The sequence below is a fragment of the Zingiber officinale genome, chromosome 5B (genome assembly GCF_018446385.1).
Source record: "Zingiber officinale cultivar Zhangliang chromosome 5B, Zo_v1.1, whole genome shotgun sequence".
In the NCBI taxonomy this organism is placed as follows: Eukaryota; Viridiplantae; Streptophyta; class Magnoliopsida; order Zingiberales; family Zingiberaceae; genus Zingiber; species Zingiber officinale.
Genome location: NC_055995.1, coordinates 111,635,654 through 111,649,472, shown reverse-complemented (window position 1 = coordinate 111,649,472; position 13,819 = coordinate 111,635,654). Strand labels below are relative to the sequence as shown.

Below are 13,819 nucleotides of genomic sequence, written 5' to 3'. Positions count from 1 at the left end.
TTGTCATACTTAGTGTCATGCACCATTCGCATGATTGCATGCTGTGTGATTGTCAGCTCCATTATTGTTGAGCACATCGCCAGTTACATGTACCTGCACACACGATCACTCATAGGTTAGTGGTATATTCAGGTAGGGTGTGTTGCAGCAAGTGCTCTATCAAGGGCTCTGTTGGTCCACTCATGGGTTAGTGTGACGCAGCGTTGTAGCAGGACAGGGATCCCTCCCGGTCATTGTGTACCGGGAGATGAGAGCATTGAGCTCCCCCATTTATGATTTGGGGTAGGAGGATAGGTGTACTCCGACAGCATCTCGTCCACTCGGTCACTCATCAGGAGCAGTGATGGCAGAGTGCACGGTTGTCACAGCCCTACCCACTCGGTCTCACCATTGTGTGTGAGATGGCTGACTCATCAGGGGTGACCATGTCATTGTCATCATACGCATAGATGCATTTATTGCTTGTGCTTGCTTCATTTATTTGTTGCATTTGGTTGGATGCATATGTTGGACATTCATACAAGATTTATGACACTCTCGGTTTAATGACCCTTTTGTTCTGGATAGGAGTTCCTGGTGAGTACAGCTTCCTAAGTTACCTTTCAGTTTTGCATTTTTCCTATATATGATTAGGAAGTTGTATTCCATGTTTATTGTTGTTGGATATATCTTACTAGACATGTCTATTGGTATTCGCTGAGTTGTTGAACTCACCCCTATGGACACTATCTTTTCCAGGTACCAGGTTGTTTATGGAGTCGCTTGGAGTATCCTGTCTGCTAGTCCCCACGTCACATCAGAAGACCTGTCTCCATTTTTGTTTATTTGTATTTTGGTAGATGAATGTGTGTATTTGGCTTTGTGTTCTGGTTTTGTTTTCCGGAGTGTTATGTTGTTGTGTGGTGTAAGCCTAGCCGGCTAGCAGTGTTTTGTTTTGTTTTGTATGGGCTTGTATTTATGTTTTTCCGCTGTGTTGGTTTTGATTACAACCGAGTGGGCTGATAAAAATATATATAACTGCGTGGTTGTTGTTATATTTGTCCAGCCGTGTAGGCTGAGATTATTAACTGCGTGGTTGTGTATATATTCCAATCGCATGTGGCTGATGTATATTGTGTCTGTAGAAATGCTTCAGATTGTCAGCCGTACAGGGGAGGTGCTGTCAAAATTTCTTCGGACAGGGACTTTCTCGGGGCGTGACAAAAGGACGTGACACCAAGAAGGAAGTCCAACCAGGATGTGCGATTCCCGAGTAGTAAAATCTGGATGTGAGATTTCGGTAAGAGATTGTGATGTGTGATTCCCAAGTGGCGAAGTCTGGATATGCGATTCTAGTAGAAAGACCTGGTGGGTCAGATTGACATCAAGGAGGCAACTTGACACACAATAAGTAGAGGTAAGTCACTGGAGGAGAGTGACTAAGTGAGGACGCATCTCGGTTGAAGGGACAGTAGACATCAGTCTAATGTAGGTCTATTTCAAAACCTAAACTGAGACCCAGACTAGATATTGATCTGAATGACAAGGTTTAAGTTATAAATTAATCCTATTATTGTTATACTAACTTTGTTTTGCAGGTTTGATATTGTCGTGTTAGATTAACCTAACTTGCAGGGCAAAAGAAGCAAAAAGGTCTCGGGTGAACAGTACCCGAGGCACCTTCAAGCATTGGAAAGTTCCTTCGTACTGTTCATGGAAGGCACGTCAGTGCTATGGAAGGCATGTTCCAATGGATAAAATTTAGACCTCATCGCAGATAAGGAGCAACGATTTTGGGATAGGATTTTACCTATGGAAGGCATCTTCAAGGCTATGGAAGGCGCCTTCCAGCCTCCATAAAAGGGGATCTCGACCATGCATTCAACATCAACTTCTATACAAGCATCTACACATCCGATTGGCTTTTCGACTACTCCGGCTTCCTGTTGTTGTCCCTCTACGACTTTACTAAGCTCGACTGCCACCGAGAAGTCATCCAAACACCGAACTTGAGTTGACTGTCTAAAGAAAGTATTTGGTAACGAAGTGTTAATTTCTGTTCTTAATTACTTTAAATGGAAAGTGTATCTTGTTACATTTTTCCGATTCTTTCTGTACTCAATCTTCTCTTCTGACGATTCCAAAAGAGATTTCTAGTGGATTACCTGTTGGATTTTTCGGGCCGCAAAAACTACTTTTTGCGTTGCGGAAACCCCGAAATTCCCATGCCACCAGATCCGTGCGAAGATTAAAATTTCGTAAAAACTTTCACATACGAGTTTTCTAAGCCTAGATCTACTTTAGATCTACAAGATAAGAATTTACCCTTGATGCGAAGCCCTTCGCTTAATCCCGCTCGTCCAAGGTTCGCCGGATCTCGAGAGTATCAAAGTAGATGTTCCTCTATGTGTATCCACACAAGCAAGAGATGGAAAAACCTAACAAAAGGTGTGCTAGCACCTTTGAAAGGTTCGGCCAAAGTGGAGGAGAGGGAGAGAAAAGAGAGCTTGAGGAAGAAGATGAGAGTTACTCCACAAAATGAAAAACTCCCACACAAGAATGAATGTGGCCGACCACTTCATGGAGGAGTTTTAACTCCATGGGATACCAAGAGTCACAACTCTTGGTAACTCCCATGAGGTGGCATCCCACTTAAGCAACCATGATGATGTGGAGCATTATCATTAGTCCACTTAATGTCAACTCACCAATGAGGTGGCAAATGGTCAAGTCAAACTTGACCATTCATCTTCCTCTCAAGTCAAGTCAAACTTGACTACTTCTCTCCCATGGTTAATCAAATCTAACCATTGGTTCAAGTTAATTTTAATTTAATGAATCTCTATTCATTGAATTAAATTGACACAATGAGTCTAAGTCCAAATTAAACTCATCTAACACATGAACCAAATTGAGTCCAACTCAATTAGCCTAATTTGGATTACTCTTAATCCAATTTGGTTCATCACATGAACCTAATCCTTTAGGTTCATCAAATGAACCTAATTTCCATTTAATTGCCCTTTGTGTGTGACCCTATAGGTTCTTATAACGTTGGCAATGCTCCTAAACCCATTTAGAAGCATAAGTAATGAGCAGTATCTAGCAACACATCATTACTACCCAAGTTATAAGAATGTTGAGATCCAGCATCACCTTGTGACTACTAATTGTGACTCTTCACAATATATGACAAGTGTCATTCTATGCTTGACATCTAGATTGATCAATGTGAGGCATAGACTGTGTCATCCTCTAATCAATCTAAATCTTGAATCCCAAGTAGACTCACTCAATCAAATGAGCTCAACATCTCATATTGACTCATTTGGGCATGGTCATGTACTTCGTGGTCTCACTCTATCAAGGATATCGATGTCACTCCCGTCATATAGGAGGGATAGATCTCATCTACATCACTCACATCCCTCTGCATAATTTGTTACATACCCAGTAATCGTCTTTATAGTTCACCCAGTTACGGGTGACGTTTGACGAAGCCAAAGTATGTAACCCCTTATGTAGGGAATTATGGTGACTTCAGGTCCAAGGACTAAATGTCATACTAATAGCCACATGAGAAAGTATATGACACCCATATAACGATCCATGATATTTTCTCATGGCGGGTCATTCAGTATACATTCTCCAATGCATACCCATGTGTCAACTTGATATCTCCAAATCCATGACTTGTGAGATCAAGTCATCGAGTTGACCTACATGCTAGTCTCGTCGCATTAACATTGTCCCTGAATGTTAATACTTGACTAGGAATGATTAAGAGTAGTGTTCCCTATATCATCTCACTATCGATTCAACCAATCGATTGATATAGGTAAGAACCTTCTACTCAAGGACGCTGTTATACTTAGTTATTTGGCACTAATACAAGTAAGTATAATAACCAAAAACAAATGCCTTTATTTATATACAAGAATATGATACAACGAGTTCATACAATAATCATCAAATGATTGGCTCTAGGGCTCTAACTAACATTACCTGTCAATAGGTCCGTGTAACTTGGGTCTTAAGTAGGAGTCGTCGAAGACTCCGAACTAAGTAAAACTAAATCGTGTCTTTTACTTTTCTATTCTTATTTCCGTTGCATTTACTTTATTTTTAAAAGTAAAAAAAAAAGTTTTTTAAAAAAAAATTACGTGATTCATTCCCCTCTCACGTGTGTCTCAATCCAACATGGGGCCCATGGTTGTTATAACCGTTAATATTGTCTTAAGAATGTTGGATATTTTTATATGTATATGGATCTTCGATGTTGATCCAACAATTGGGTCCGGTTAGTCATCGAAGATGAGTCGATGACTCAAATTGGTGGAGCTCAGTATGACAATATGAACCTTGTCTCATTTATACTCTCGGCATCCTCTTTCAATTATTGAGGTACCCTTTCGGATAAGAGACATATCCTTTTTGGTATCGTCATGACCGACCTAATCTCGTTGGTTGTCGAGTTATCCCTTTAGATATAGACACACCCTCTTTGGGTAAACTTATCCCAAGGATAAGAGTATTAATTAGGTTAAGGTGAAGGTTATGTCTTTTTTCCTTAAGACGATATTGCGCCGCCCAGGTGCTTATGGTTTATCGGCAATCGTCTCCCAAGATACAATGACTTGTGTCTCAAAATAGGAACACTCTAAATTTCGAGCTCTGTCAAACTTTTGAAGCCTTGAAATTCTAAAAGAGGAGAGAGTAAAGAGAACTCAAAAGGAGAATTCACAACTTGAATTTTGAGTGAAAATGAGTGATTTTAGTGGAAGAAATGATATTTCTTTAATAGGAATTTTTATAGGGATGAAAAGTTATCTTCAAGTGGTAAAAGATTTCTTCTAAGAAATGAAAAGTTTCTTATAAGAGTGAAAAGATATGAGATGTATCTTTTTCACTTAAATCTTATCAATTATCATTAATTCAAATGATCAATTTGATTAATTATTTACTTAATTTATTGTAAATATTAATTAATTAACTTTATAATCATGATTAATCTTTTAATCAATCAATTTGATTTAATCAATTAAATTAATTATAATTTTATACCCCTCAATGGATCTACATATTCGAGTTATCATTTATATAATCTTATCTATGAATCCAACTCATGTGCGAGTCAAACTTCTATTCGATCATATCGGATCAATCCTTCATTAGATATTAATTTTATATTCACTCAATAAATTAGTTTATGATAGTCTACTCATTAAATAGTCATCTTTATCTCTATTTATTTTATTGATCATCAAAATTAATTTTCTAACAATATCCTTCTCGTAACATTATAGAGAAATCCTTAATATAACGGTTAGTCCTTAGCAATAAACTATTGCTCTAATATCAAACGTAGGATTGAGTGAATGGCCTTAAGAAAGAAAAACTTTAATAAGAAGGCAAATTAAATTAGTTTGCAAAAACACGTAATGATCGATATAGGAAATGCGCACAAATAAAGAAAAGAAAGCAATACTAATTTTTTTTATGTGGTTCAGTAGTCCCATCCTCCTATTTTTTTTTTTAATTTATATTCAAGTGCTCTGGTCAAAACTCCAAGAGCATAAGATTTTATGATCTCCAAACTCTTACAAGTTTTCTCTTTCTTATTTTTATCTTTGTAACACAAAATTTTCTATACTAGATTTTTCCACCTCTTGAAGGAAATTAACACCTAATGAGTGAGAAGGCCGTGGCAGACATCCCAACCACACTAAATACCTAAGTTAACATTGTTTATTGTTTGTATCTCTTGAATTTGCTTCATCTCTTTATAATCCCTAATTTTATCTAAGTTTTGTATTTTCACAATACTAGTCAATTTAAATTTATTTTAATTTTTAAGTAAGTATTCACCCTCCCCATTTTAACATATAGTGTTCCTCAAGAGTTTGTTGTGAGAAGAATGTTGGGACTAAGGGTGCAAATGAATCTTTAGACGGTTTGAAAAATATTTGATTCATAAATAAAATTATCGAATTTGAGACGAACTTAAATATTTTAATAATTTTTTTAGTTGAATTTGAATCTATAATATTTTATATAATTATTCACAAGTCGATTGCATGCCCAACTTGAATTAAACTTTAATTATTTTTACACCATTTTTATTTAAATATATTCAAATTAAGATCCAAAATCATTTGAACCGAAATTGAATTTAAGTCATTTCGAATTATAGGTTGATTATGCTCGAATCAACATTCGAACCAAACTCGAACTCAAATTTATTGGAAGATTGTTGGTATAATCGTTCACCGGGTCAAGGTTAATCAGTTTGACTAAACTCGAGTGGATTCGAACTTGAGTTTTGATATTTGGATAATATGTTGTGAACAACATATTTGGACAATATATTGTTGGACAATATGTGAGAAATGTCAAATGGGTCAAGAAGAACCGGTACTTGACTGGTAAAGTTCTAACTGAAGATTAAACAAGACAAGTCCTAACTCGAGGGTTAGGCAAAGGGAAAGTCCAAATGAGTCAAGGAGGATTACACATTGTTAAGGAAAGTCCAAGTGAGTCAAGGAGGACCATACGTTGATAAGGAAACTCCTAACTGCGATTAGGCAAGCAAAATTCAAGTTAATCAAGGAGAATCATACATTAGCAAAGGAAATCCCTAACTGTGGCTAGGTGAAGGAATATCTAAGTGGGTCAAAGATAACCACACGTTGGTAAGGAAAGTCCAAATGGGTCAAGGAAGACCACACGTTGGCAAGGAATGCTCTAACTGCGGTTAGACAAGTAAAATCCAAGTGGATCAATGAGGATCGCATGTTGCCAAAGGAAAACTCTAACTGCAGTTAGATAAAAGGAAGTCCAAGTGGGTCAAAGAGGATTACACATTGGCAAGGTAAAGTCCTAACTGCGAATAGGCAAGAGGAAAATTTAAGTGGGTTAAGGAGATCCATATTTAATGATCGGAAGTCCAATGGGAAGTTGGCAAAGTCTAAGTGAGTTAAAAAGTTGACTGGACATAGTGGAGAAGTCCCAATAAATCACGATTAACCGAAGGTTGGTCAAGGGAACCCTAGACTTGGGTTAAGTAAGTTAGGATTAGGCAATTGATCAAGTGATTGATTGAGTTTTGCGTCAATCGATCAGTGAATCGATTGGCTGCACTTCTTCGCGATGTAGAGACGTTCTCAATCGATCCACTTATCGATTGAGAGTTGCGACAATCGATCACTGGATCAATTGAGTGCACTTCTCTATGACGCACAGGGGCATTCCCAATCAATCAGGTGATTGATTGAGTTGCGTCAATCGATCAAGTGATTGATTGAGCACGTTTTCATCGTGACACGCATCAGCCTCTTGATTGATCAACTGATCAATTAAGAGGAGTTTTTCGTGAAGCACAATAGTTTCCTCGTGAGAGCGTGATCGATTGGGTAATCGTTTGGGAGAACTCACGAGCGAATAGTAGGGTTCGTAATCGATTGGGTGATCAATTAAGAAGCTCGTAATCAATTAGCTAATCGATTATGTGACGAAGAAAAAAGTCGTTACGAGGTTTGGACGACTGGATGTGCTCAGATTTGACGTGACAATCGATTGAGGGTAAGACTAATCGATTGGGAATCCTAATCTGCGAGATATAAAGGCGTCGAAGATTCAAACGCAACACTTCTTCTCCACTCTTATCCGTCAATCCTTGAGTTTTGGAAGACAAGTGTTGTTGTACTTTCCAACCGATCAAGAGGTGTTTACAAGATATAAGAATGCAAGTAAGGTTTTCATTTCTATTGTATATTTTTTTCTTATTTGCATTGTATTTCTTGTTTGTGAGTTTGTATGAGGTTACTCCACCTCCGGAGTCTTTCCAAGAAGTATTTTTATAGTGGAGAGTGTACTTTGTGTGGATCATTGGATTAGTCATCTCGTTGAAGTGGATACCAAGTAAATCCAAATATTAGTATTATTTCGATTGTTTTCTACTACAACTCATCATTAAAGAAGCGATTGGAATTAATTACCTCCTTCCTTTAACTCGTCAAAGTGTCCTAAAGTGTCCTAACAAAATTTTATTTCTTAAGTCAAAATTGTTTGTATTTTGGAATTTCAAATTGAATTTTAAATCACATATATTTTCAAACTTGAATTTGATTAATTTGCGGTCCTACAGTGTTATGGCTATTTTTGCCCATTTCTTTTTTTCCCCTTTTTTTGAAAAAAAAAACTAAGGTGGCAGGAGAGTATGTTAGTCTCCTACCACTCATGTAATTAGTAAACAAAGGCGCATGAATGCATGGGATTCTCTTAATATCCTCGCCTACGCAAAGCAGCAAGCAAAACATGAAGCAAAGACAGAGAGAGCCTAACTTTGGTCTTGATGAAGATCCGCGCTGAGACTCTTCTGACCTTGCCAACGCATGAAACCTTCCTCCGGATATTACAGGAGATAGCCCACAAGTCACCACTGGACGTCAAAGAATCCTAGAACCGAATTTAACTAGACTCAAAAACAAAAACAAAAACAAAAAGTGCAATGACACAATTGCCACATATTTATGGACTAGATTCACTTTTTAAAAATGCCAAAGTTGTCATCAAAATCTAAATTTTCTAAACAAATTTTACTAATATAGTTACATCATATAGATTAATTTTTTAAAAAAAAATGTAATTATTGTCTATATAGTTGTTTACATAATTATTCAATATAAATATCATTTCATAGCTTCAGAGGAACTCTTCAAGTTCACATAACTTAGCTCTGTTGGACCAAGTAAACTCTGCCATAAACCCAGCGTCTTCCAGGCCTTGAGAAGGATTGCTGCATTGCAATATGGAACAACAAAAGCTGAATTAGATGTAGAAAATGATCATCGTTACGAATATAAAAAAAACATATATATATGCATATATATTTCTAACAGCTTGAGCTTTTGGTAATTAGTTGCTCAATCAAAGTTTTCATTAGAATATAATCTGCCAGCGAAAAAAATCTTCTAAATTAAAACAATATACATTTAGTACAAATATATAAAAAGATGATAATATTGGCTAAAATCTCGAAAGTGTTAAAAATTACAACAGTATACAATTAATCAAGCTTAAACACAATGGATGAGTATATTGACACTATTCTTGAGGATCTGATTCACAAGTACATGGAACACCACACACAATGACTCAAGTTTGCAACCAGAATAGAGTAAACAGTTAGTTTCATTTTTAGCAGCTTTAATAATTATTCTCATTTTATTTAAGCACTTGATATTTATTATACATTTACGAAAGACCACAAAGAAAATGATCCAGTACCCCCAGATTCAGGCTACAAGACAATTGAGGAACAAGTGTGACACATGACTTGAGAGTTAGAAAAGACAACCTATGTTCTGATTCAATGTAAATAATTGGATTGTTTAAATGGACGGCAATACTCACCACCACTTTTATTTGAAACTCCAAGGCACACTCACATACATGACAATGGGCAAGGTGAAGCTGAGTGCTGGAACTTTCTGCTCTAACAAAAGTAAAAACCTGGATAACAAAAAATAGGTTGTAGGATTACATAATTGCACATTTGAACATTAGAAAGGAAATATTGTGATGTGAACCAACCTCCTCTCCACAATTTGGGCATGCGCCTCTCATTGCAACTAATTCACTCCTCCAAAGGCCTTTCAATGCTTGAACTAAAACCAAACAACCATGCTTAGCTAGTAGCAATCCCACTTGTAAATGTACCAATGAACTTGATAGAACAATTCAAAAGAAAATGGCTATTATAAATGCACGGAAAAGGCGCTTTGGATTTCATTTTCATGTCTTTTAAAACACGAAAGAAAAGGTCAAGAGAACAATGTAGATCTGAACTAGCATTCTAGAATGTTCATTATGTCTAAAAGCCAAAAGACTAAAAACAACAATTTCATAGATTTGTTTTTATGACGCATAACATTGGGCGCACAGGCACATTTTTCACCTTTTCATCACCATTGGTAGACTGGTAGTCACAATTTAGTGGCACGAGTTGTTAGCGCCAGAATTTTATGGAATTACCAGAATAACATGCTACTGTTTGACTAAAAAGATAATAATAATGTTGCTCATAAAACTGCAGGAAAATTTTAGTAAAAGCAATATTTGGGATCATATGGATGCAACTTACTTGAAGCATAAGCAAGAGGAAAGCCAACTAAATAGCACAGTACCAATGTCAGAGTTTTGTTAACCATCGCAAGGGATCCAATTGTCGATCTTTCAATGTAAAAGAAATATCTTGAGCTAATGTTATCAGCAAAGGCAAGACTGATGACATAGATGACAGGCACAAAGATTGCAGTTGATCCAAATGCAAGCAGTAGAAGCCAAATACTTGCTAAAGCAAACTCTTGTGAAGGATCCTCCTGCCCTACAACCAAATCATATCCAAATTCCAAATACGTTAAAGGGAGTTTGAGTGATTTTTTTCTTAAAAAAGAAAGGAAACAAAATTAAGTAAAATCATATATACCTACCCTGTATTTTCAAGATATTCAAATACCTTAAATCAAAACATATTGGCACTTTAAGGAGCTAGCTAGAATATTCATAGTGGAAAGAGGCAATTGATCCCAAAAAAAAGTGTAGGGAGGTATTTCAAAATTGGAAAAAGAAGATGAAGTATTGGAATATAAATTCTGCTAGAAATTTGTGTTGCATATTACCTCAGCATCTGCATAGGTTGAATGACGCCTAAGGCTACATCGAGGATATTTCACGACTGATTTAGAACCACACAGTCGCAATTTCAACTGTCATTCATGAAATATCACATGTAGTTAAAAATATCATACTACCAAAATTGATAATTAAGAAAGGTTGGAAGGATAATAAATTATTTTAATGTACCTCAATTTTATCAAACATATCATCAATGATCAAAGGGTTACCATTATAATATGACTCACGCGCCTACAACAACATAAACAAAAAAAAATGATCCAATGGTTACCATTATAATATGATTCACGTGCCTGCAACAGAAACAAAAAAAAAAATGATCAAAGTGCATTCATTTTTTCATATATAGAAGTTCTAGGGAGCTCATTTGATGCTCACAAATGACCACCATCACAACCATATCAGAGATTTGGCCTTCTGTAAAATCCAAAACAACTCTCCACATTTCCATTTGAACAATTACATTGAAGTCAAGTAGTTCAATTAGTTCAATGTACAATGATGGTTCAGTTAATTGATACATGACCATGCAATTTAGGATCAAAATAGCTAAACTTATGCACTTGGAGTTGGAGGCCTCAACTAAGTATTAGCAGTTAAACATGCCCAGAAAACTACAGAGTACATAATTTCATAAGTAAAAATATGATCAGGCTTATTAATAAAAATGCAGCGCTCAACATTTAGTACAATGAAGCACGGCCTCATCTTGGTTATGTTGATTGAGAAATCGTATGAGACAACAAGAGTAAGTAATGTCTCAACAGAAGTAAAACTGAGCCTTTCGATAGGGTTTAAAAGACTAAAGTTCTTGAGAAAGAAAAATAAAGAATGAATTAGAATTTCCAAATTGCTTCCCAATTCAATTCTTCTCCCTAATTCCAACCAAAGAAAATGGAAATTCTCCTACAAAATACACGCATAATAAGTAAACAAAAATAACAATGACAATCAGCTGTAGAAGTAGAACCCTAATTTTTGCCAAATTAGGTAATACGCACGCCCATGAAACTACCTGCTGATAGAGCTCCTCGAGTCGCTCCTGAGTGGCCGTCTCAACAGGGCCCACGTAGAGGCAAGAAGGGCCATCGGCCGTGAGTGCCCGCGCCGGCGAGAGGAAATCCCGGCCGCGGCCGCATGGCGGCGGCCGGAGCCGGTCACGGGCGGAGAGGGGGTGAGCATGGAGGAGGCGGAAAGCGGCGTGTGGTGAGAAGGACGACGAGCGCATGAGGCGCGCGTGGGCGGAGAATCCACGGGGGGTGGCCATGGGCCACGGTTTCTGCGGCCTCCGTTTTAAGAAAGGCTTGTGCTCGACGCACCACCACAAGACGAGACAGAGAGACGGACACGGCGGAGTTGCGTCTGGATTCGTGACTGGCTGGCCGCCATTGGATCGGCGGAGTTGCGTCCGGATTCGTGACTAGCCGCGATTGGATATTTTAAATTTCTGCGGTGGCTAATCTCCATTATATTTACCAAGCAAATAAATATCCTCCTAAGAAAATTAAGTTTTGTTGCCATTGCAATCTCCATTACCGAGCAAGTAGTATTCGATCGAGATACGCATCGAGACTTTGTTCAATTCGTGTTTATCCGTCGAGTTAAACCCGTCGATCTATCATCATCTCATCTTTAGAATATATTCAAGAAAATACGACTGATACGGTAGAAATCTACCGTCTCAAATCTCATTTGAGGTTGTTAATTATTGTGGTTACAGTCTTGTTGCTTCTGTCCGGAGCCATGTGTTTTTTGTACTTAGTGTGCGCCAAGTTGAGCTAAATAATAAAAGACTTAAGCTCTGTTTGGTTCGCTCTTCTCTAAATTCGAGCATGGCTCGAGTTTGATTTAAACTTAATTCTTAAACTCGAGCTCGATTTATAATAAAATTAAATAGCTCATGAACAATTTAAGCTCAATTTAAAAATGACTAATTTAAAAGTTAAACCAACTTAATTTATATATAGGGTTTACACATCTAAAAAAAAATTATTTTTATTTTTCTTACGCTTTGATACGGCGCATGATAGTGGGGTCGGATAGTGGACGTAGTCGGAAATCAAGCCCATGGGACGGTCAGAAGTCAAGTCCACGAGACAATCAAAAGTCAAGCTCACGTGGCGATCAGAGGTCAAGCCTACGTGGTGGTCAAAAGTCCGACCTATGTGGAGGTCAAAAGTCCAGCCTACATGGGATTCAAAGGACCAGGTTACAGGATGGTCCTGGTCGGACACAAGTGTCATTCCAGAGTTAAGCCTACATGTCAAGCAGGAACTCGGAAGGTAAGACCTACAGGTCAGGATTTACAGACTCGCGACACAGGAGATACGAGGATTAAAGTGTACAGGTTGGGATATGCAAACCAAGGATTACAAGGCAGGACTGGTAGACTTGCGGTATAGGATACACGGATCAAGGCGTATAGGTCGGGATAAGCAAACCAAGGATTACAGGGCAGGACTTGTAGACTTGCGGCACAGGATACACGGACCAAAGCGTACAGGTCGGGATATGCAAACCAAGAATTACATAGCAAGACTGGTAGACTTGCGGTACCGGATACACGAATCAAGGCGTACAGGTCGGGATAGGTAAACCAAGGATTACATGGCAGGACTTTTAGACTTGCGGTACAGGATACACGGACCAAAGCATACAGGTCGTGATGTGCAAACCAAGGATTACAAGTCAGGATATGCGGATCAAAGCGTACATGTCAGGTTATACGGATCAAAGCGTACAGGTCGGGATCGGATCAAAGCGTACAGGTCGGGATCGGATCAAAGCGTACAGGTCGGGATATGCAAACCAAGGATTATAGGTCGGGATATGCAAACCAAGGGTTACAGGTTAGGATATGCGGATCAAAGCGTACAGGTCAGGATATGCAAACCAAGTGTGACAGGTCAAGATAGGTGGACGAAGGCTTACAGGTCAGGGTAAGATACGGAACAGGGGTTGTGCATACGAGATGATACTCAAGGAATGATAAGCGAACGCTTAGATTGGCATGGCGGTAGGCGTAGATTTGGACCTACTGAGATAGACTGAATAGCAAATGTAGGGCGGGGGCGTACAGATCGGGATCTGTGGGACAACAAACACAAGCCGGGGAATGCACCAGGGAAGGCAGGTCTGGGCA

The 13,819-nt window shown here is 38.1% G+C and overlaps 1 protein-coding gene across 2 annotated transcripts; it reads right to left on the bottom strand.

Moving 5' to 3' along the window:
• Window positions 1–8,505: 8,505 nt before the first annotated feature.
• On the bottom strand, window positions 8,506–12,103 carry LOC121985360 (PGR5-like protein 1A, chloroplastic). Of its 2 annotated transcripts, XM_042538761.1 has the most exons (7): window positions 11,693–12,099; window positions 10,846–10,908; window positions 10,662–10,748; window positions 10,124–10,361; window positions 9,574–9,647; window positions 9,394–9,492; window positions 8,506–8,776 (listed from the first exon to the last, which is right to left on the bottom strand). In XM_042538761.1, exons 1-7 carry the CDS (start codon window positions 11,942–11,944, stop codon window positions 8,711–8,713), a joined length of 879 nt encoding a protein of 292 aa, XP_042394695.1. In that variant the 5' UTR covers window positions 11,945–12,099; the 3' UTR covers window positions 8,506–8,710. The 2 variants fall into 2 exon arrangements, with proteins under 2 accessions (XP_042394695.1, XP_042394696.1); XM_042538762.1 differs by lacking the exon at window positions 10,846–10,908 and having other exon boundaries at window positions 11,693–12,103.
• Window positions 12,104–13,819: the final 1,716 nt, after the last annotated feature.